The sequence below is a fragment of the Cyprinus carpio genome, chromosome A20 (assembly GCF_018340385.1).
Source record: "Cyprinus carpio isolate SPL01 chromosome A20, ASM1834038v1, whole genome shotgun sequence".
NCBI lineage: Eukaryota > Metazoa > Chordata > Actinopteri > Cypriniformes > Cyprinidae > Cyprinus > Cyprinus carpio.
The window spans coordinates 6,650,674-6,672,927 of NC_056591.1; the positions used below are offsets into that span (position 1 = coordinate 6,650,674).

The 22,254-nt window shown below is 35.7% G+C and overlaps 1 protein-coding gene across 1 annotated transcript; it reads left to right on the forward strand.

Moving 5' to 3' along the window:
• The first annotated feature begins 6,948 nt into the window (after positions 1 to 6,948).
• Positions 6,949 to 10,658, forward strand: LOC109052561 (breast cancer metastasis-suppressor 1-like protein-A). Its single transcript, XM_019069982.2, has 10 exons — positions 6,949 to 7,196; positions 7,291 to 7,381; positions 7,450 to 7,577; positions 8,567 to 8,646; positions 8,766 to 8,862; positions 8,951 to 9,040; positions 9,139 to 9,203; positions 9,588 to 9,627; positions 9,767 to 9,893; positions 10,265 to 10,658. The coding sequence occupies exons 1-10, from the start codon at positions 7,061 to 7,063 to the stop codon at positions 10,380 to 10,382; spliced, it is 972 nt and encodes a 323-aa protein (XP_018925527.2). The 5' UTR covers positions 6,949 to 7,060; the 3' UTR covers positions 10,383 to 10,658.
• The last annotated feature ends 11,596 nt before the right edge of the window (positions 10,659 to 22,254 follow it).

Here is a 22,254-nt window from a genome sequence, read left to right on the forward strand (position 1 = left end):
ATATAGAAATATATTATTTAATATATTACATTACATTTTCCAGCATATTCCCACATATTTTTGCTTCATAAGGGATTTTTAAACCTATGTTATATTATCATCTGTTATAGTAATATCTTATAATAACTAAACAGCGGATTGCACCGAACATACTGACACATATCGTTTGAGATGACCTCACTGGCTGTTGGTTGGCATGTTTTCAGGGGTTGTATGGAAAAAAAAGTGCTGGTGATGAGTCCCACCCAGTGATATATTAGTATCACTAAGAAACCATTATAGTTTTTATTATTATTTATTCATTTTTTATTTTTATATTTTCCATTCTCATTTTTTTATTTCAATTAAAGTTTTAGTAATTTTGTCATTTTTGTCATTGCTAGTTTTTTACTATAGTTTTAATTCTTAGTTTTAATTCATTATTATTTAAGTTTAGTTTTAGTTATATAAGAACATCAAGTTAAACTAAATTTAAATGAGAAATGTTGCTTTGGCAACTAAATCTGAAAAAAAAAAGAGTTTTTTATTTTATTTCATTTATTCATTATTTCACTTCACTTTTTTGCCCTTTTCAGTTTTTTATGTAACATTTTTGCCCTTTTCAGTGTTTTTTTTTTGGATATTTTTATATATTATTCAGTATATATAATATATATAGGAGATTTACATATGGCACAAACATGCAGCTCATTGTTAGGAGCTGATTATATATATATAAATTTTCATGTGAAATTTACAACTTCAAAAACTTTAACACATGTGTATTTTTTTATTAAATTTATAACATCACACCCACATCCTTAAATAAATCTATTTTGCATTGTACACAAAATAGTTCCTCTCGGGACCTTAAGGACAAAAATGTCCCCATTGAAACCCATTAAAACTGCTATTTTTAATCTAAGTGCCATTTAACTGTAAAATTATGCAATTTTAATAGGCTTTCAATCTGGTGGCAAGGCTTCAAAATTGATTTTTTTTTTTTTTTTTTTCTGTTTTTGACCAGATGGTGCTTTTTTTTTCAGATTTAGTCTATAATGCAAATGCTCGCTTTATTACTGGTTTCTGCTTCTGCATATTATAGAGCCAATTGGAAAATTAATGCGGCTAAAATTGTGTGGGTGTATTGGTATGGATGTCAGAGTGTGGTTTTTATGTGTCCTAAAAAAAATGTGTGTGTGCATGTGTGCTTGTAATATTTGAGAGAGAAAAACTCTACTGTACTGCAAATCATAAATCCAATCACTGTGTGCTCCAGCAGAGTTTTGCTGGCATCTAATGGGGAAAATCTTACTGAAAGCTAATTTTTTGAGATATCAACCTCAAATTTGGAACACAACTTGTTTATATTTATGTCTTTGATTTTCTAGCAGGTTTAGAGTTCAACATGTTTCATAAAATATTTTTTACTTCAACAATAATCTGCCATGGATCTTCTTTAAAATGAGACCAAACTTAAGTCTGTGCTCCCAAGCTTCAAATTTTTACGATAGTTTTTTGACATGGACAGTTTTGTCCACTGTGTAACTTTTTAATATTGACGGAGAAGGGTTAAACACTCTAGAACCTGTCCTCATGCATGACATCAATAATGTAAAAGTTATTTAATGTGCGTTTCACTCAGCTGTTATACAAACCCGATTCCAAAAAAGTTGGGACACTATACAGATTGTGAGTAAAATAGGAATGGAATAATTTACAAATCTCATAAACTTATATTTTATTCACAATAGAATATAGATAACATATCAAATGTTGAAAGTGAGACATTTTGAAATGTCATGCCAAATATTGGCTCATTTTGGATTTCATGAGAGCTACACATTCCAAAAAAGTTGGGACAGGTAGCAATAAGAGGCCGGAAAAGTTAAATGAACATATAAGGAACAGCTGGAGGACCAATTTGCAACTTATAAGCTCAATTGGCAACATGATTGGGTATAAAAAGAGCCTCTCAGAGTGGCGGTGTCTCTCAGAAGTCAAGACGGGCAGAGGATCACCAATTCCCCCAATGCCGCGTCGAAAAATAGTGGAGCAATATCAGAAAGGAGTTTCTCAGAGAAAAATTGCAAAGAGTTTGAAGTTATCATCATCTACAGTTCATAATATCATCCAAAGATTCAGAGAATCTGGAACAAGGGTCAAGGCTGGAAAACCATACTGGATGCCCGTGATCTTCGGGCCCTTAGATGGCACTGCATCACATACAGGAATGCTACTGTAATGGAAATCACAACATGAGCTCAGGAATACTTCCAGAAAACATTGTCGGTGAACACAATCCACTGTGCTATTCGCCGTTGCTGGCTAAAACTCTATAGGCCAAAAAAGAAGCCAAGGCTCATTTAAAATGGACTGTGGCAAAGTGGAAAACTGTTCTGTGGTCAGGCAAATCAAAATTTGAAGTTCTTTTCTTTTTGGAAAACTGGGACGCCATGTCATCCGGACTAAAGAGGACAAGGACAACCCAAGTTGTTATCAGCGCTCAGTTCAGAAGCCTGCATCTCTGATGGTATGGGGTTGCATGAGTGCGTGTGGCATGGGCAGCTTACACACCTGGAAAGGCACCCTCGATGCTGAAAGGTATATACAAGTTCTAGAACAACATATGCTCCCAACCATACATCGTCTCTTTCAGGGAAGACCTTGCATTTTCCAACATGACAATGCCAGACCAAATACTGCATCAATTACAACATCATGGCTGCGTAGAAGAAGGATCCGGGTACTGAAATGGCCAGCCTGCAGTCCAGATCTTTCACCCATTGAAAACATTTGGCGCATCATAAAGAGGAAGATGCAACAAAGAAGACCTAAGACATTTGAGCAACCAGAAGCCTGTTTTAGACAAGAATGGGACAACATTCCTATTCCTAAACTTAAGCAACTTGTCTCCTCAGTCCCCAGACGTTTGCAGACTGTGATAAAAAGAAGAGGGAATGCCACACAGTGGTAAACATGGCCTTGTCCCAACTTTTGAGATGTGTTGATGCCATGAAATTTAAAATCAACTTATTTTCTCCTTAAAATTATGCATTTTCTCAGTTTAAACATTTGATATGTCATCTATGTTGTATTCTGAATAAAATATTGAAACTTGAAACTTCCACATCATTGCATTCTGTTTTTATTCACAATTTGTACAGTGTCCCAACTTTTTTGGAATCGGGTTTGTACAAAACATCTGTAGTTGTCAAGGTAAAAAATGTACAACTGTGGCTCCTAACATAATTTCTAAATATATATCCAAGTAAACTTCATAAACACTGCAGATATGTCAGGCTCAATGTCCACCCTCTCCAGCTGTGTCTTCTTGGTGATCTAATTCACAGGGGTCAGGGTCATTTTGATGGGTTTCTCTGTTTCTCTGGGGTTTGCAGCAACTGCAGCATAATGAAAGCACACTAATGCTGCTGCTGGCGACAGTCTCCTCTGAGCTGCAGAAGATGCATAATGTTAAAATCAGTTCACCAGCCAAGTTCAACACACAGAGGTATATCACAGGATGCTTGATGTCTAACATTTGTGCTCACTTCCACTCGCTCTCACTCTTGACAGATGAGGAAATCTGCTCAGTTACATGTTGAGCAGCAGCCACCTGGAAAAACACAAAAACTATGATGGAAGTTATATTGCAGTTAATTAAAAATAAATAAATATATAAAAGTCAAACAAGCAGTATTTTCAGTTTCAACAGAAATACCAGAAGAAATTTCTCAGCGAATATGAATAATTGAGTTGGACAGTGATGGGACTTGGAGTAAAAAAGGCGTTGGATCATAATCTTTACAGGTATTAAAAAAATCAAGTATTAAAAAATTAAACATACATTTCCAATAGCGTATTTTTGTGTGTTACTGACTTTAAGTTTCTTTCTAACTTTAATTTCTGAGCTGTAGATGAAGCACTTTGAGGAGTCATTGTTGGATGTCCACGTCAGTCTTCCGAGATGTGAGTGAATCATTTTTAAATGATGCAAAAATTCATCTATCCCAGAACGTTTAAAAGATGCACTTTTAAGAACAGTAGCGAAATGTACTAATTTGACTAATAAAACTTGTTTGCAACTGACTTGATTCTGGTCAGCATGTTTCAGCACATGCAGGTGGGATTGTGGCTTGTTAGTGGAGGAGGCAAAATAGCCTTATGACAAGTAGTGACGCCTCTTCAAATCTACATCTTTATCATCTTGAACTTTCAAAATTAATATTCTGGGACAAGGCCAACTCATATTTGAGCTACATGATGAAAACAAGTAATAGAAAAGAATGAGTAAATGATTTTGGATTTTACTGAAACTTTAAAAAAGCTATTGTGAGGACTTTGCAGTGCACTACACATTTATCTCAATGTACGAAATGTGAATGAAGGCATTGTGAATTTAACATGTTAGCAGACAGCGCCCTCTATTGGTTGACAGTCGTGTTTTATGTGAGATAAACGTTTCTTCATCTAGGGGACGCTGAAAACGGAATTCTCTATTTAGCCGCATTCACACCTTACTGTGCTTGACTAAAAGTCCGGTTTTTGGCTTTGTTTTCCCATTGACTTGCACTCTACAGTCTTCAGACATTATATGTACGCATATTTGCATTGCTTTGCATTGCCTCCATAGATCCCGCCTTCTCGCGCGCCACAATTGGTCTATTTTGCACAATGCTGCACGCTATTGGTCAAACTCCTTTTCAGTCATTACATTTACATTTAGTCATTTTGGAAACGCTTTTATCCAAAGCCACTTACAAATTGGGAATACATAAAGCGATTCTTCTTTAAGAGGCAAACAGACACAGGAAGTGCTTGTAATACATAGTCTTAGACATTGTTCAAATAAGTACACGGTAGAAAGAGAAGGAATAAATAAAGAGAAAAAGCTTCGAAAGAGATGAGTTTTCAGCTCTCGCTTGAAAATTGACAGGGATTCCGCATTCCGGATAGGGGTGGGAAGATCATTCCACCAGCCAGGAATGGTGAACGAGAATGTTCTGGAAAGTGATTTTGAGCCTCTCTGTGATGGTACCATGAGACGTTGCTTACTAGCGGATCTCAGACTTCTGGAGGGGATGTAGATTCGCCTGTGGCTGTTTTATATGTAAGAATCAATGTCTTGAACTTGATGCGAGCCGCAACTGGTAGCCAGTGCAAGGAGATAAAGAGAGGTGTAACATGCTCTTTTGGGCCTGTTGTAGACCAGTCATTCTGCTGCATTCTGAATCATTTGTAGAGGTTTGATTGTGCTTGATGGAAGTCCATCCAGAAGAGCATTGCAGTAGTCCAGCCTAGAAATGACAAGGGCCTGGACAATAAGTTGTGCAGCATGCTCCGTTAGAAAGGGCCTGATCTCTCTGATGTTGTGCAATGCAAACCTGCAAGATTGAGCAGTCTTTGCAACGTGGTCTTTGAAGGTCAGCTGGTCATCAAAGGTTACACCAAGATTTCTGACTGAAGTTGGTGGGGCAATTGTAGAAGAACCTAGCTGGATGGAGAAACCATACTGTCGAGTTGGAGTGTCAGGGAAGACAAGAAGCTCAGTCTTTGTCAGGTTGAGCTGTAGGTGATATTCTTTCATCCATTCTGAGATGTCCGCAAGGCAACTTGAGATCCGTGCAGCTACCGCTGGATCATCTGGTTGAAATGAGAGATAGAGCTGTGTGTCATCAGCATAGCAATGTTAGGAGAAGCCATGTGCCTGTATGATGGGACCCAGTGATGTTGTGTATGTGGAGAAGAGGAGAGGTCCAAGAGCTGATCCCTGAGGAACCCCAGTGACCAGTTGATGTGCTTTGGTACCTCCCCTCCCCAAGCCACCCTGAAAGACCTACCAGTGAGATAGGATTCAAACCAGTGAAGTGGAATCCCTGTGATGCCCAGTGATGAGAGGGCAGACAGGAGGATCTGATTATTCACAGTATCAAAAGCAGCAAATAGATCCAGCAGAATAAGAACTGAAGATTTGGAATCAGCTTTTGCAATCTGCAGGGCTTCCGTGACTGACAGTAGCACAGTCTCAGTTGAATGGCCACTCCTGAAACCTGACTGGTTAGCATCCAGTTTGTTGTTTGGTGAGAGAAACAATGATATCTGGTTGAAAACAACTCTTTCGAGGGTTTTCAATATGAATGGAAGGAGAGAGACAGGTCTGTAGCTATCTGTAAGTGAAGTGTTTAATGTAGGTTTTTCGAGCACTGGGGTTTCAGCAAGTACTAAAACAATAGGAAAACAAATCCAAACCCTGACATTTTAGGCCATTTATAAATCCTTGCCAGGATATAAAGATGATAAAGAGGATGTGTGGTCACCTTAAATGACATTTACATTTAGTCATTTAGCAGACACTTTCATCCAAAGTGACTTACAAATGAGGACAATGGAAGCAATCAAAATCTACAAGAGAGCAATAATATGCAAGTGCTATTACAAGTCTCAGTTAGCTTACCTACACATAGCAAGGTTTTTATTATTATTATTATTATTATTATTATTATTATTATTATTATTATTATTATTATATAAATAAAAAGAAAACAGAATAGAAAAAGGAAAGAGCAAGCTATTTTTAGAGGGCTTGTTTGCTTTTGTTAATTGTATACTAAAAATTAAGAAAACAAATTGATAGAATACAAAAAGATTAGAACAGCTAGTGTTTTTTTATAGAAAACAAGCAGTTAGTAAATGAGTAGTTTTTTTAAAGAGTGCAATATGTGTTTTAAATAGCCTAGTTTCAGCCTTATGCATTGTTGCATGAAAAAAACAAACAAACAAACAAGCTGTCTCCCAAATCTCTATACAATTATTAATATGTGTGTGCGTGTACTGATGCTATGGCAATTTGGTACGCAAAAAGAATCATTCCGATGAAGAACTACAAATCCCATCATCCACCGCAAATGCGAGAGAGAATCTGACCAATGAAATTGCAGGTTTTATAAAATCACGTGTCTAAGAGCCTGATGATTGGTCATCCACGAATCCATGTTTGAAACGTGACTTTCTTCGCCGGCCGGTGGTGTCGTCTTCGTCTCAGTGGGTTGTTTACTGTATTAAATACTAATAATATAGGATGCCAGTTCACCCGCGGGACAGAAAAGAGAATAACCACGAAGAAATGGACGTGGACTATCCCGAACAAGAGGCCAGCAGCTCCGACGAAGAGGACTCCGTGAGCTCGAGCGCCTCTGAGGATGGAGACACTTCAGGTAACGCTACAGACAGAGACACGAGAAAATCAGCCTTACTATGAGTGTGGGAGGCTAGACTATAATAATGATGATGATGGTGATGTTCTTGCAGACATGGATGATGAAGACTGTGAGAGAAGGCGAATGGAGTGTTTAGATGAGATGACAAATCTCGAGAAGCAGTTCACAGACCTGAAGGATCAGTAAGTGATGTGATGTACACCTGAAACAGGTCATGTGAAGACGCCAGACGAATGATTTCTCTCTTTAGGCTGTATAAGGAGAGACTGAGCCAGGTGAATCTTAAATTGCAAGAGGTGATAGCTGGCAGTGCTGCGGAGTACCTCGAACCCCTGGCCACCCTGCAGGAGAACATGCAGATCCGAACCAAAGTCGCAGGTCAGCTGCAGACAAACACACTGCTGTGTCGTTCACAGGAATTACAACCATCGTGTTTAAGTTTGATGTGTTATACTGTAAAGCAGAGGTCTTCAACTTATTTCAGGTCAAGAGAATTGCATTCAAAGCCTTGCATATAACATGTACTGTAGTATCAAACTTCGTTCTTTTAAAAATATCATACGCTCATCAAAACTACACTAAATTTATCAAAAAAATCTAACTGCATTTATTTGATTAAAAAAAAATACAGTAATATTGTAAAATATTATTACAATTCCAAATAGTTTTTTTAATGTATTTTAAAATTAAATGTATTCCTGTGATGTAAAGCTGAGTTTTTCTTCAGAAATCATTGTAATATAATGATTTGCTCAAGAAACTTTTCTTATTGTCAGTGTTGAAAACAGTTTTTTTTTTTTTTTTTTTTTTTTTTTTTTTTTTTTTTTGTGGAAGCCTAAATAGATTTTTCAGGAGATCAAAAGGACAGTATTTATTTAATCTAATAATTATATATTATAATAATTGTATACTATAGCGCTATTATTATATTTAATAATAATCTATAAAAAAAAAATATATATATATATATATAATTATAAACCTTTTGTTTATAATGTTTAAAATAATATATTTCCATTTGTCACAAATTTAAAATAAAAAATAATTAACCTAGTAATAATAATAATATTAATAAATGTATTCAAATTGCACATAACAATTTACATTTTTCACAAATTAAAGAAAAATATAACAGAATAAGCCTAATAATAATAAATGTCTGTAAATTAGACCAAAACTAGCAGATATTGTGTTCAATATCCTTGCTATAAAGACAAATAAATCCTGGTGTTAATGACCTACAATGCAGAGCTTTGTTTTAGCCCCAGCACACATTTTACATTTGATAACTTCCTCTTCCTACAATCATCTGTTTGCTGATGGTATTGTGATGCTTTAGTCATTTTTGCTCATATATATTATTCCAGGGATCTATCGTGAGCTCTGCTTGGAATCTGTCAGAAACAAATATGACTGTGAGATGCAAGCAGCCAGCCAACATTGGGAGGTAAAATTCACAGGACCCAGCACAAAATTCCTCTCACGCTTCTTCGTCTTCTTCCCTGCTTCTTCAATGTGTTCAATTGATTTCTGAGATTACATGTTAATATACCATATTCATGACAGAGTGAGAAGCTCCTGCTTTTTGACACGGTTCAGAGTGAACTGGAAGAGAAGATCAGACGACTGGAAGAGGACAGACACAGTATAGATATAACTTCAGGTAAAATACAGATGGCAGCTCGTACTCTATAATCTGTAGATTTAATTCTTTCGTTCACTTATAACTGATTGATGTGCTCTTGCACCAGAACTGTGGAATGACGGTCTGCAGTCTAGGAAGAATAAAAAGAAGGATCCCCTCAGTCCTGGAAAGAAGAAGAAACCTGTCGTTGTGTCAGATATCCTTTATGTAGTCTAAAGTCATTTGGGAGTGTTTTTCTGTTTGTTTATGGCAGCTGCCTTATTGCTATATCACTCGTTTCCTGAGCCGTCCCACGACCATACATTGTTTACATGTTGCAAGACCTGGATATACTCGAAGACTGGACTGCCATAAGAAAGGTTATTTCACTTCATCTCTTTGTTTATTTATATTTCTAATATCATTCTTATCTCAATTCTTACATATTATTCTAACACATTTCACAAATCGAAATATATATTTATATACATATTTATATATATATATATATATATATATATATATATATATTTATATATATATAATATGCATATTATTAGTAATAATAATTATAAATGTCTACAAATTAGACATTATCGTTATAAGCAAAAAAATGGACTCGCGTCATGTTGAAGGTCATCCTGATGTGTCCTGAAAAATCCATATATATATATTTTTGCAGGTATCTGTTTATATTTATTTATTCCAGTTTTTGAAGGAGCTATTAGTTCTCTGTTATTAATAAACTGCCTCATTTACCGTAGGCTATGGCTTCAATGGGTCCTCATAGAGTAAAAGTAGATGGTAAGAAGGATTTTGAGCATTATATTTGTTTGTGTGTAAAAGTGTTCACCATCTGTGTATCAGCTTGTATAAACTGTAAAGACTGTTTGAAGTGATTTGTGGAAAAGCATGTCAGGTCTCTGAACTGTGTGTGTATCAGCTCCGTTGAAACCAGAAAGGCACCATCATGTTGCCCGATCAGAAGATGGACGGCTGTTCTATGACAACAAATGGTACAGCCGGGGGCAGGCCATATGCATCAACAGGAAGGACGAGTACCCCACCAGTTCATGTGTGTGTGTGTGTGTGTGTGTGTGTGTGTGTGTGTGTGTGTGTGTGTGTTTACGCATATGGGTGATTCATCAACTTTTCTGCCCCCAAGGGTAATTTATCTTCAAAATTGCCTCAATAAATAAAATTAACAAATAAAATAAAACAAAAATTCATCAAGGAAACAAAACATAACATAATAAAAATAAAATCAACAAACAAAACACCTGCCCCACATAAAAAAAAAAAACAATACATATCAATAAAATAGGTGCATCTCAATAAATTAGAATGTCGTGGAAAAGTTCTTTTATTTAGATCCATACCATCACACTTGAACTTTAATAAGTCTTTCATGTGTAATGCTTTGCTTTTTTCTTTCCTCCAGTGCCACAATAACTACTATTAACCATGATGAGGTTTGGTACAAACGTCTGGATGGCAGCAAATCAAAGCTTTACATCTCTCAGCTCCAGAAAGGCAAATACACTATAAAACACTCATAAAGGTCCTCTTCATCTTCCTCCAGTCTCCATTTCCAGTGTCAAACCAAACCTTCACTGGTTCCGTGCCGTTCTCCGTTTGTCGCCATGTCGACTCGTTCATGCTGGATGGACTCGGGTCTTACATGCATGTACCACATGTTTGCACATCCTAAGTTCAAGCTGCTATACAAACACCTGGTTGCCAAGGAAACCGTGAAAGTGTGTGTGTGTGTGTGTGTGTGTGTGTGTGTGTGTGTGTGTGTGTGTGTGTGTGTGTGTGTGTGTGTGTGTGTGTGTGTGTGTGTGTGTGTGTGTGTGTGCCTTGATGACAAAGATGAGCCAGTAAAGCCTTGTTCAAAGCAGAAGAGCAGTGAAGCCCAACTTATTGGTATTGCTGATACTGAACACATGACAGTTCCCATGCATTTTATGAAATATAGAGTCAGTATTTTTATTTGTTGAGTTCTGGAGCATGTCTCAGTGTTCTGAAATGATTTAGTGCCATGTGTCCTGTTCTGTGTCTGTGAGATGCATAATGTTTTAAACTACAGAATGGTCTGCAAAGTGTTATTTTTCTACTTGTTCTAAAAATAATAGACAATAACTTGTGAATTCACTCTTAAAGACTGTAAGATGTATAGAGAATGTTTTAGTTTCGGATTAACCTGCAAGTCATGTACTTATTTTCCGTTAAACCAACTAAATGTAGCATATTCTGGTTAAATGTGTGACTCATGACTGGCTATATAAAAAACTATTTCTGGTAAATATTTTATTTTTCAAGCACCTAAATGTGAGATTTACGAATGTAAAAGTCTTAACAGTTATACTGAATGATGTATGCTGTATTTTGTCTGTTTATCATATTATCACATCAATTTTTTGTAATTGTGTCAAGTTGCATGATTTGACTTATTTTATTTACTGATACAAAAATTATTTACTGATTTAAAAATTATTAAATAAAAATGCATAAAATAACACGAAACAAAACACAGCACCAATCCTGTCAGAAGAACCATGTCTTCCAGACGTCACAGAGCCTCAGCGTTCCAGCGCATCTGATTCACAGCGTTAATATAAATCTCCTCAAATTAGTAAGGAGTCAATCATATCTGAGTATTATGTTACCTATAAAACAATATTCGTAGCAGATAAGGAATATTGCTGTGAGATTCAGAAGAAGCTCTGACTGGACTGAGAATTCACAGAATTCAATTATATTGCACAGTGGTAGTCATATTCTGTTATAAATGTGGTTTTGCATGGCATTTTGTTTCTGTATTTATCCTGTGCTTACAATATGAAAATATTAAAAAAAAAGAAATCGTAATGTTTCCTAAATTTCCTTTGCCAACACGATATCAGAAATGTTTGTTTTTATTTGTATGGGATATAATTCAACATTAATATCAGGGTTATTAGTAAAAATTAAAACTAAAACCATAACTAAATACTCACTAAAATAAAATACACAAAACTTAAACATTTTATTTCAGCCAGTCGGCAAGGAAACATTTCTAATATTCATTTATGTTAATGACGTTCTAAAATAATTAAAACTGAAAGAAAATGTATACAAAGTATATACAGTATATAGGCATATATTTTTTTAAATCTAAAATTATGACAAAACAAAATGAAAAAAATAATGAAAATGAATTCAAATTATTAATAAAACCTGTGATAGTATCTTAATCACTAAATTTTAATTGCTCAAAAAAAAACGCAATGAGTAAAAAAAAGGCTTATTCTGTTAAGAATGTCATTCATGCATCTAAATGGATAGCTGTAAAAATGAAAAGTGTTTGTAGAACACAAATATATTTTGAGGAACACTGGGAACCATACAAAAAAGAAAAAGTGTACTATTCCTTTATTAACAGAACAAAACACAAATGGACATCTTGACGTGCAGAATCGTTCTGCAATCTGAATTCTTACGTTAAATGATTAAATTATCTCTACTTCTCTGGTACATTTATGCACAGAATTTTATTAATGTTTTAAGAATATTCATTAAAAACATGTAATAAAACTCACGAAGCCTATATATTAAAATCATGAGATTAATCATTATTAGTCGTTTTAGACAAGTCCTAATATTGTAAGACTAGACTTCTTATTTAATTATTTTAATGCAGTGCCTTTCTATGACCATGTAGAGGCAGTAGAAACTTATCTTGTTGGTCACTGCATGTCTGCTGTACTGCTGCACCAAAGCTGCTGGGTTTGTTTTCCAGGGTCTTTCATCACTTTTGTGGCAGCCTCTCTGTAAGTAATCTCATCACCAAGCCTTGTAGAATTTTTGTATTTTGATTTATTACATTTTTTTCTCATTTGCTATCTCTGAACATTGTAGTCTTCAGTCTTTGTAATATTTCTCAACTGATATTTAGGAGTTTTCACAGCCAGCTCATAGTCTTCAGCCAGCAGGTGACTAATGGTGGTACTCATAATGAATTGTTTATAAGTCAGAAGAACCTGACACTCCTTCACAAGGGCCAGAGCTAATGAGCTCGAGCAAAAGACAAAGAACACCTTTAAGAGGAGGAGGCTGAAACCTGCCTTTGTGTTTGAGACCAAGCCTTTGTACTCTGCTGTTGCCCTGGACTGATGCAATAGCCTAAAGATATGATGAGAATTTTTTTTTAAAAAGATTAAAAACACTACAGCTGCAAAGTATACATAGCCACGAGCAGAACCGACTTCCTGCAAACACAACAAAAATCATTAAAGCTGAAGTGTGCGCTTTCTGCTCCACTAGCGTAATGATTGTTTCACACAGGTTTCCCAAATACTCCCCCATCTTTCATTGGTCGAGAAAGCGGTAGCCACGCCCCCAAACTCACACCACTGGCATTCTAATAGCGATATATAGCCAAAGTCTTACACTTTTTTTGGTTCAGTCTCTGCACATTAAGTTGGGAGCAACTATTTTAACGTTGAGAAAACTACTCACTTTACCTTTAAACATTGTAAGTATCACAAAAAAAAAGTTCTAAAAAAATATAGAAATGAACAGCATTTGAAATAAATGTATCAGTATTGTCGAGCATTGCCTGATATGGGCTATATCCAGTAAAATCCTAATAGGTAATGTTCCAAAACCAAATGGCTTAAATTTTGGCAGACATTTAAGGTTTGTGTCCTGAGTCGAGCTTCGATCCACACAAATGAGGCAGGTGTTTTCTCAGCGAGTTGACCGAGGTATGTAAAGCAACACCTGTCCTAGTACCTGATATCCTCCAGACTCAAAGCAGGCCAGGCATGTGGAGGTAGTGTCGCTGTAACACCGTACAGAGAAATTGATATGGAAATCATATTGAAATCATCAACGGACATGGCCAACCGTTTGTGGAGCTCCTCAAATGCCATAGATTAGCACTAAAGGACATCTCTCTTTGGTGTTATCAGGAAAGTTTCTTCAAGAGGAAATTATGTAACGTTATTCACATTGCTTACATTCCTGTTTATTCTAAACAAACTTCTGTTCAGATGCTCCAGGAAAAGATTCTCTTATCAGGCTTCTGTCTTGTAAGCTCAGTATTTTGTTTGTGTTCCAGGAGAGAATAGAGATGCATGATGGCACTAATGTGACCTCAGGGGGTTTGACTGTTAGCAACTGTGTTCATGTTCAGTTTCCTTTTTGGTAGGATTCAGGATATTTTGCTGATTTTTTTGCATCATTGGTTAATTGCTAATTTTCAAGCATTATTGTCCAGTGAATGTGGGTGCATGTTTGTTCATTCAATCTAATTGTTAATACTGAGAGTCTCAGTGAGATTATTTGTGTCTGTTCCTGTCTCAGTTGAACACGTCACGTCTTCAAAGGCAAATGCAAAGCAAGCAATCCAGAAGGGAAATGTACACTAAATGAGAATCTTTTATGAGAAATTCCTGATGGGTGTAAATAGACTTAAACTCATGATTACAATCTGCACTTCAGTCACTTCCACTTTAAAAATGTGAAGACTACATCTTATATATTCATTCTGCAGAAATTAAATATGGCTATACATGTGTTAAATATATCAAATAGTATAGACAGAATTACACAATAATAAAATAGAAAAAATAAAAATAGTTTATATGCATATATAAATAAATATAGAACTGTCTTAAAATGTTAAATATTATAGGCAGAATTAATTACATTAACTTATAAATAAAAATAAATTAAATATATATATATATCCAGTCATTTAAAACATTCTGCCATCTCAAAGGAAAAGTTCACCCAAAAATGAAAATATACTGTAAATTTACTGTAAATGCAAGTCAGCTACTGTCACTTTGGGAGTCAAAAAAGCATACAGGCAACACAACATGAATTCCCATTGCTCCTGAAAGAAAATCAAATAGTCAAATATGACAATTAATTTTAACACCCAAGGTTAGGAAATGGTAATAAGAATTACCTTATATTAAGAACAATGAATGTGGGGAGTTGCCACAAGGCTATGCATGAATCAAACTGGGTTGATTTTAGACAACCCTGCTTTTGCCCTTACCAGCACTTCACAAGATTGAATATTCATAAACTGCCTCTGGTCAAAAAAAGGCTTGAATTGTTCAACAGTGCTGCATGGGATACCAAAATAGATTTAATTAACATTTAATCTCTAGTTCAACTCTGGGTCAAACAAGCAGGCCGGATGAACCAAGTCATGGCCCCTGAACAATACAAAACATGATGAAAATGTTGAAACTGTAAACTGCCAGAGGGAACACATGTACACCCCACGGCGCTTGGACAGGCCCCCAGTCTGCTGATGAAGATACTGCTGAAAAACCTTTTGACACAGAGAGCAAGCCAGGGAGGTAAACACAAAAAAACAATTACTGAAGTGCACTTCAGTTTTGATGCAAACACTTACGATATACGTATACAGCAAAACCATAGACTGTAAAAAAACAGATGTTCAACACATTTCTATTTCCTTCCACTTGAAAAATGGATCCAAAATGTCCCAGAAATGGCTGCCGATCATGACCTAGAGTCGTGGTATCAAAGTCCCGCCTAAACTCCTGCAGACCCAATCGCACACTCATAATCATGATGCCTCACCCCATTTTTATTGCATCAAATAACTAACTAAAACAAGCTCACTAGAAAAAATGAGCACTTGAACATACATCATCATGATATGAACTACCTAAATGATGAAAAGCATCTTTGGCAAAATAGTATTTGAAGTGTAATTAGATTTTTTTTTATTTGGCTCATGTCCTATTCCTTTACATGGAGAAGCTAAAATGACGAATGGGTCACCCTACAGTCTCGTGTAATGGACACGTGCATGTGGAGGCCATTGTAAGCCCGCAAGCACGCAAGTGCACATGAAGTGTGCCATTTGGGGCAGGGCCTTAGTATATAGTACATAGTATATAGTATATAGTACTCCATTTGCATACGTGAACTCGGCTGCTTGACACATGCGCACTAGAACGTTTCATCTTTGTTCAGTGTCTGCGATATTTCTCTCCAGAAGTTACGAGCAAGGAAAAGTCTGTACTTATATAATTGCAACTTTTTATCTATAACAATTACAAGTTCTAAACTTCAAATTGCACATTATTGCATGCAATAATGTTAACATTAACAAGAAATGCACTTTTTTTTTTTTTTTTAAATTGCGGGATAAACTAAGAATTGTAAAAAAAAAAAAAATAATAATAATAATAATAATAATAAAAGGAAAGAATTGAAACACGTTAATCTGCAATTGCAAAAAAAAAAAAAAAAAAACTAAAAAAAAAGTCAGAATTGTGAGATAAAATTGTTGTGAAATTTACATAACATGCACTGTACAGTGCATGTTTAATCTTGTGTTTAGTGGTCAGAATAAGCTTTGTTTCATAGAATGCTCATAAAATGCACATAAAAATCTACAGATGTTTATTTCTATAGAAAAACTGGGGCTTTAACTTTTTATACTGTACATTAGCTGTTCCAGCACCCACCCCCATCCCATACAGCCCACTGTAGCCTCCGGCGGCATCCGCGCATCCCTGCATGTGCCTCAGACTCTTACGTAATCCTGACAGAAAAGAACTGAGAAATAAAGAAACACCATCCCTCGCTCTCTCCTTCACCTGATTGTTTGTGTGTTGGATGGCCTGCGGGGCAGAAGGAAGGCCGTAGTCTGGACTCGCTCAAAGACAGGCTGGATCAGAGCTTTGTGTTTACTCAATCTTCAGCTGAATAGAGGAATATCTCCACATCCCTTTTTTGAATGGGAAATGCTTAGAGAGAGTGAAACTGGTGTGAATGCTGTGATGCTTATGGATTCTATTTTTAAAATATGTTAGGCTTACAGGAAGATGCATATTGTTGTGAAAAGCCTTACGGTGAATAGAGAAAGATGCCTGTGTTCCAGGAACTTAATGCATGCATTACAGTTTGGAAATGCTATTTATGGACTCAGAATTTCCCCCATCAGTCTACAGCACAGATCTTTAGCCTTAGAGTATTTATCAAATTACATGTGTTCAGAAATGTGATGTTCAGAAATGCAGTCGCAAACAGTCTTCTTAGTTCAAATAAAACTAAACGAAAACTTTAAAATAAAAAAAAATAAAAAAAAAACAGTGAAAAACAAGCTGTGGTTGTCAGAACTTTACTGTAAAAAAAAATAAAAATCATTAAATTTGACAGATTGACGATTTCAATTTATAAAAAAATAGCATGTATTTCATCAACTGGAATAATGTTAATATAAAAAATTACTTTATAATATGCTGACAACTTAAAAACACAAGAGGTAAAGATAAAGACACATGATGAATAAAGTTAACTACAACTATTTTTGTTTATAGTTGAGGTAAATTGAAAAAAGTGCTAGAATATGCTCATACATAGACACAAATACAAAACACCATCATTATAACACACAACACTAAAATAATACAATAAACATTAATCTAACAAAAAGTCTAATGTAGCTACATATTCTGATAACTTGTGAAGTGTCAAAAAGGGAATTATGTGAATGTCAAATTACAGCTTCCTGTAAATTATAAGATTACTCTTTCTTTTTCACTTCTAAAAACTACATTTAACAGTATTTTACTGTATAATTGAAGTTAGATTTATTACAGTTTTTTACCATATAATGGAAGGGAATTTACAGTTAACCAATAAACAGGTTTTTACTGCAGCATTTTTACTGCAAGTCATAGTACCAATGAAATGACATTCATTTTTGGTCACATCAGGTAATACATTAAAAAGATATACAATGAATAAAAAAAATTTTCAAAAACCTTTACATCTTCAAAGTATAAGTGTAAAAATTAGCGATGTCAAACGATTAATCGCGATTAATCGATATTTTTTAAAAACCTTGTTGAAAAAAAAACCTTGATTAGGTTGTGTACACTTCAAACTTGTATACATCTTCAAAGTAGCGATTAATCGCATCCAAAATAAAAGTATGTGTGCATACTGTGTACACATGTATATACGATCACAAATACCAAAACATTATATTATATATAAATATATTTCATAATGTATATACGTTTATATATTCTTATATTTTATATTATATATAAATATATTTCATATATAACACATATTTTTCTTAAATATATACACACATGTGTTTGTATTTATATATACATAATAATAGCACACATATACGTATTATTATGTAAACAAAAACTTTTATTGTGGACGCGATTAATCGTGATGAATCGTTTGACAGCACTAGTACAAATATGTTATTAATTAATAAAAAAACAATTTAAAAAAACAATAAGTAAACATAAAATAAATATTGTTAACTTGCCCATTCCACAAACTCTTTATCCATTTTCTGGCATACCTAAAGTAACACAGAGACTTTCTCACTTGCACACACAAGCTCTGCCACTGGTCAGAAATGGCACATTGGCACAGCTGAACAGATTCAGTGAATGTGAATGTAACATGGAGAGTCAAAGAGCAGCAGATGAGTCACTCGTTTCCATCTCAGTGGTCTCAGGTGAGATAAAGTGTACACTTACTGTAAATATAGCTCTTTAAATGTACACGTCTGTAGCTTAAAGGTCCGAATCCTGCATTATTGAGCAGATTGCATCAACCGGCAACCTATAAACTCTTATCTTTTGGGATCCAGTGACTCATTAGTTGATTAGGCCATTCAGTTATTAGCCCCAATAGCAGGCTAGCACGCAACAGTGTCACTTATCTATTTGTAGCTCGTAAATTCTGGAAGACGAATGGCTGAAGGAAATCTGACTAGCGCACTATAGCAGAAATTTTAGACTGTGGTGTATGTTACAGTCTGCTAGCTCGGGTTTTCCTTCAGTTGCTTGTCCCTCTGAGTTACGTCGAGTTCCCGCTACAGTGGCTTCTTTTATTTATAAGTCAGAGAGTGTGTTCAGGCGCTTTCGATAACAGAGGGGATTCAAAGCTGTACTGAAATGAGAGGCTGAGCACAAACAAAGGTCTGGAACAGAAAGGGATGCTTTACATTTCCATGCCACTTTGTCTGAAAGTCAAATAGTAAAAGTTTGTTTCCACTTTGCAAGTTTTCAGGATGCAGAAGAGATTTAGTGGCAACACTTTGGCTCTAAATTGCACTGTGTTTGTGGTTTTAGAGAATATGAACGGTTGTCTTTCAGGTGTAATAGAGAGAAAAATTCTCAGAATGTGAAATTATTGGATTTGCTTATTTGTTTAACTGAGGCATAGTTGATAGTTTGGTTAAAATTGAAGTTAAATGATAATGAAATCAGATTCTGCTGGAGTTTAGTTTTATTTAATCAAACAGATCAGAATTTGCATGTGGAAACACTGTAACCCCATTTGATGATAGGGTTTGTTGATATAAATAAGCAAAATGAACACATATAATAGATACATCTTTAATAACATGCCAGTTTCTGCACACTTAAGAAGAAGGTATTTTGCAATATAATCCACTACATAGTTTCCAATATATAGTTTCTGTTTCTAGTGTTTTGTGTGGAAATTAAGTCATTAAGTCATTACATTTGCCTCAGCCATGCAGAAGAATTTGCCTTTCAAAGCTTGTGTGTCCTCGTTGTTTCCACAATGGAATATAATGTAAACGGCACTTTCCATGAATAGGGTACAAATTGTTTTTTTTCTGTTTTGCTCGTCAAATGGTCAGTGAAAGGAGGCGCTTAACCTTCAGAAAATTTGTTTGTTAGCGTCAGGAGGGCAGATGAATAATACAAACGCTTTTTTTTTTTTTGAGCTTGCCATTTCTGCAACCAAAATGTAGGATATAATTGACTAAAAAGCATTTTGACCCAGTTAAGAAGGACTTAAGTACATCTTTATGTGTAACTTTATCATACTTTTATTGTCTTTGAAATATGGTTAAGGTGTACTGCTGAATGTATTGAAGTGAATTTATGGTGAACTAAAATATACTTTAATTTCATTTCTATTAAAATTTTTATGTTATGTATTATGTATTACACATTTGTAATAATGAAGTTGTAATTGAAAATATATTAACTTATGTAGTATATTAACTAAATGTAATATCGAAATAACCCAATTAAAATTATAATTGCGTACTTTACATGTGCTCTAGTATGTTAGTCAACACATCAAAATAAGTGTACTTATGAGAAAACATTATTAAAACAATCATTTAAATGTGCTTTAAAGTAAGACTCATCAAAATGAGCTACTTTTCATGCTAAGTTCATTCTATAATTCAAAACTTGTGTATCAAGGTTTAATGGAGGATGTATACTTTCAGTCATGCTGCAGAAAGGGTTCAAATTTTGGTAATTGTGTTGAAATTTGAAGGTAAAAGTTCTGTAATTGTGCTCAAAATGTGGGTAACAGACTTTTGCATGTTAATTCTATAATAGTTAACATATCTAATAGTTCCTACAGCAACATTGGGATTTATGCAACACAAACTCTTAACAACTGTATTATTGTAACTATTTCATGCTTTGGTGAATTGGTGTCTAATTAATGTCTTCATATGAATTTGTACAATTTGTATTAAAAAAAAAATAATAATAATTAAAAATCCAACCCTAACCCTAAAAGTAGCCTAAACCTTAAAATAAAAGTAACTAACCCTAAAGAACTTCATGCTTACTTTTTCTTAAAATTATATGTTTTCAAATGATTCACATTGTACTAATTCGTATTAAATCAGCACCTTGTATAATTGTCACGTTTTTTCTCTGAGATCTAGTTGAATTAATGCCTCTAATGCTTAAGAAAGTAGGATCGTAGGATCATCTCTCAGCTAACTTCATCTCTCTCTGGTCAACATCAGGAACTTGCTGCACTATTTACTCATTGTCTAAATAGCCTCTTTAGTCATTAAGACACAAGAGCATCTTCTCCTCCCTTTCGCACTGCAGAAAATCTGTCAGGCCATCGCTCCATCAAAAGGCAGCATCAGCTCTGTATGCCTCAGTGCTCCACAGATCTGCAGACGCCATCAATACAAACCAAACTGGCAGGAAAATGGGCCAGGTGCTTCTGAAGACTATAAAACACTTCTTGGAAAGACTCACACAGTCCACGCAGTTTGATTAGACTGCAGTACGTGGACATAAATTGACATACTTCGTTCACCTCGGGTTGGATTTCATTCCCTCTGGTTTATAACCGAAAAGTGGAAATTGCATCCGGCCGTCATAAACAGCAATTCTTCGCTGCTCCATCTCACTCACGTGTCACATGCTGCTTATCATTAGCATGTTATTGCCACTGCAAAGCATTGCTGCTCTTTGCCGCTCTGGCCGATCCCTCCCACTAATGACCAAAGGCTCATTCTGCAGTCGCTCTTTCCCAGCATTCACTGCTCAGGTGGCATAAATCCAAGATTAGAATGCGGGACAGGGGCGGTGGGGACATACATCAGAGCGAGGAAATCCCTGGCAGGAGGATCCCAGCTCAGCACTTTCTCTCTAGCGTGCCACAGGTTTATGAGCTCCGGATCTGCTGACGCTGCTCAATCCCTGACTCTCACCTCCACAGCGGTCACTGCAGCAGGAGAAGCACTCGAAGCCTCGCTGGAGCTCTCCGGCCAGTGTCAGCAATGTCTCTTTCTGTCGGTTGACTTCTGGTCTTCTGTCAGCAGTAGACACAACTGTAATCTCACTCAGACTTCCTCTGCGAGCAGTGATAGCCATCTTACATCCACAACCTCACATTGGGTCACTCATAACTGAGAAGTACACTGTGAAAAGAAGATTGCTGACGTTCGTTTCACAAGAAAATACTATGTTCGTCTTAGAAAATACTAGTGTTACTAATGTTAGTCTCTAAACAACATTGGACCCCACTGACATTCATTATGAACAATAAAAAAAAACATTCAAAAGTTTGTGGCAGACATATTTTTATTATAGATATTTATCATTTTATTCAGCAGGCATGCATTACAATGATCAAATTATTTCAAATAAATTTTCAAATATTTCAAATAAACGCTGTATATGAATCATGAAACAAAGAAGGGGGGTTGGGGTGTATCTCTTTAATATGTCACATGATCCCTTTAAAGATGGTTTAGTGAATATTTGATTAGATTGCTCAGCAGTGTACATTTTCTGTTTGAGAAAAAGGGAGAGCGGCAGGGGTACAGTGAAAGGAAGAAGGAATAAAAGCAAGAAACAGCCCTGAGGGCTTCCTCCTGATGTGGAAAAGCCTGGGATCCCTCTGCAAACCATCACACCTCCTCCTGCCTGCAGTGCTTTCGTCTTTGATTTTCTCCCCTCTTTGTTAAACTGACAGTCTAACCCCCTACCCCCCCCCCCCCCCCCCCCCCCCCCGATCCTGAACTTAGGCTCTATGTCATAAAGAATATAACGAGATGTTCTCCTCTGCTCAACAGAGAGCTACACACACACATACAGTGAAGCGCTGCAGAGG

Bases quoted from the DNA above. Each gene is read 5' to 3' on its own strand.
- LOC109052561 (XM_019069982.2), top strand. From the start codon at position 7,061: ATGCCAGTTCACCCGCGGGACAGAAAAGAGAATAACCACGAAGAAATG. The intron at 8,647-8,765 runs GTAAAATTCACA...TATTCATGACAG, and splicing joins CAGCCAGCCAACATTGGGAG to AGTGAGAAGCTCCTGCTTTT. The intron at 9,041-9,138 runs ATATCCTTTATG...GAGCCGTCCCAC, and splicing joins GAAACCTGTCGTTGTGTCAG to GACCATACATTGTTTACATG.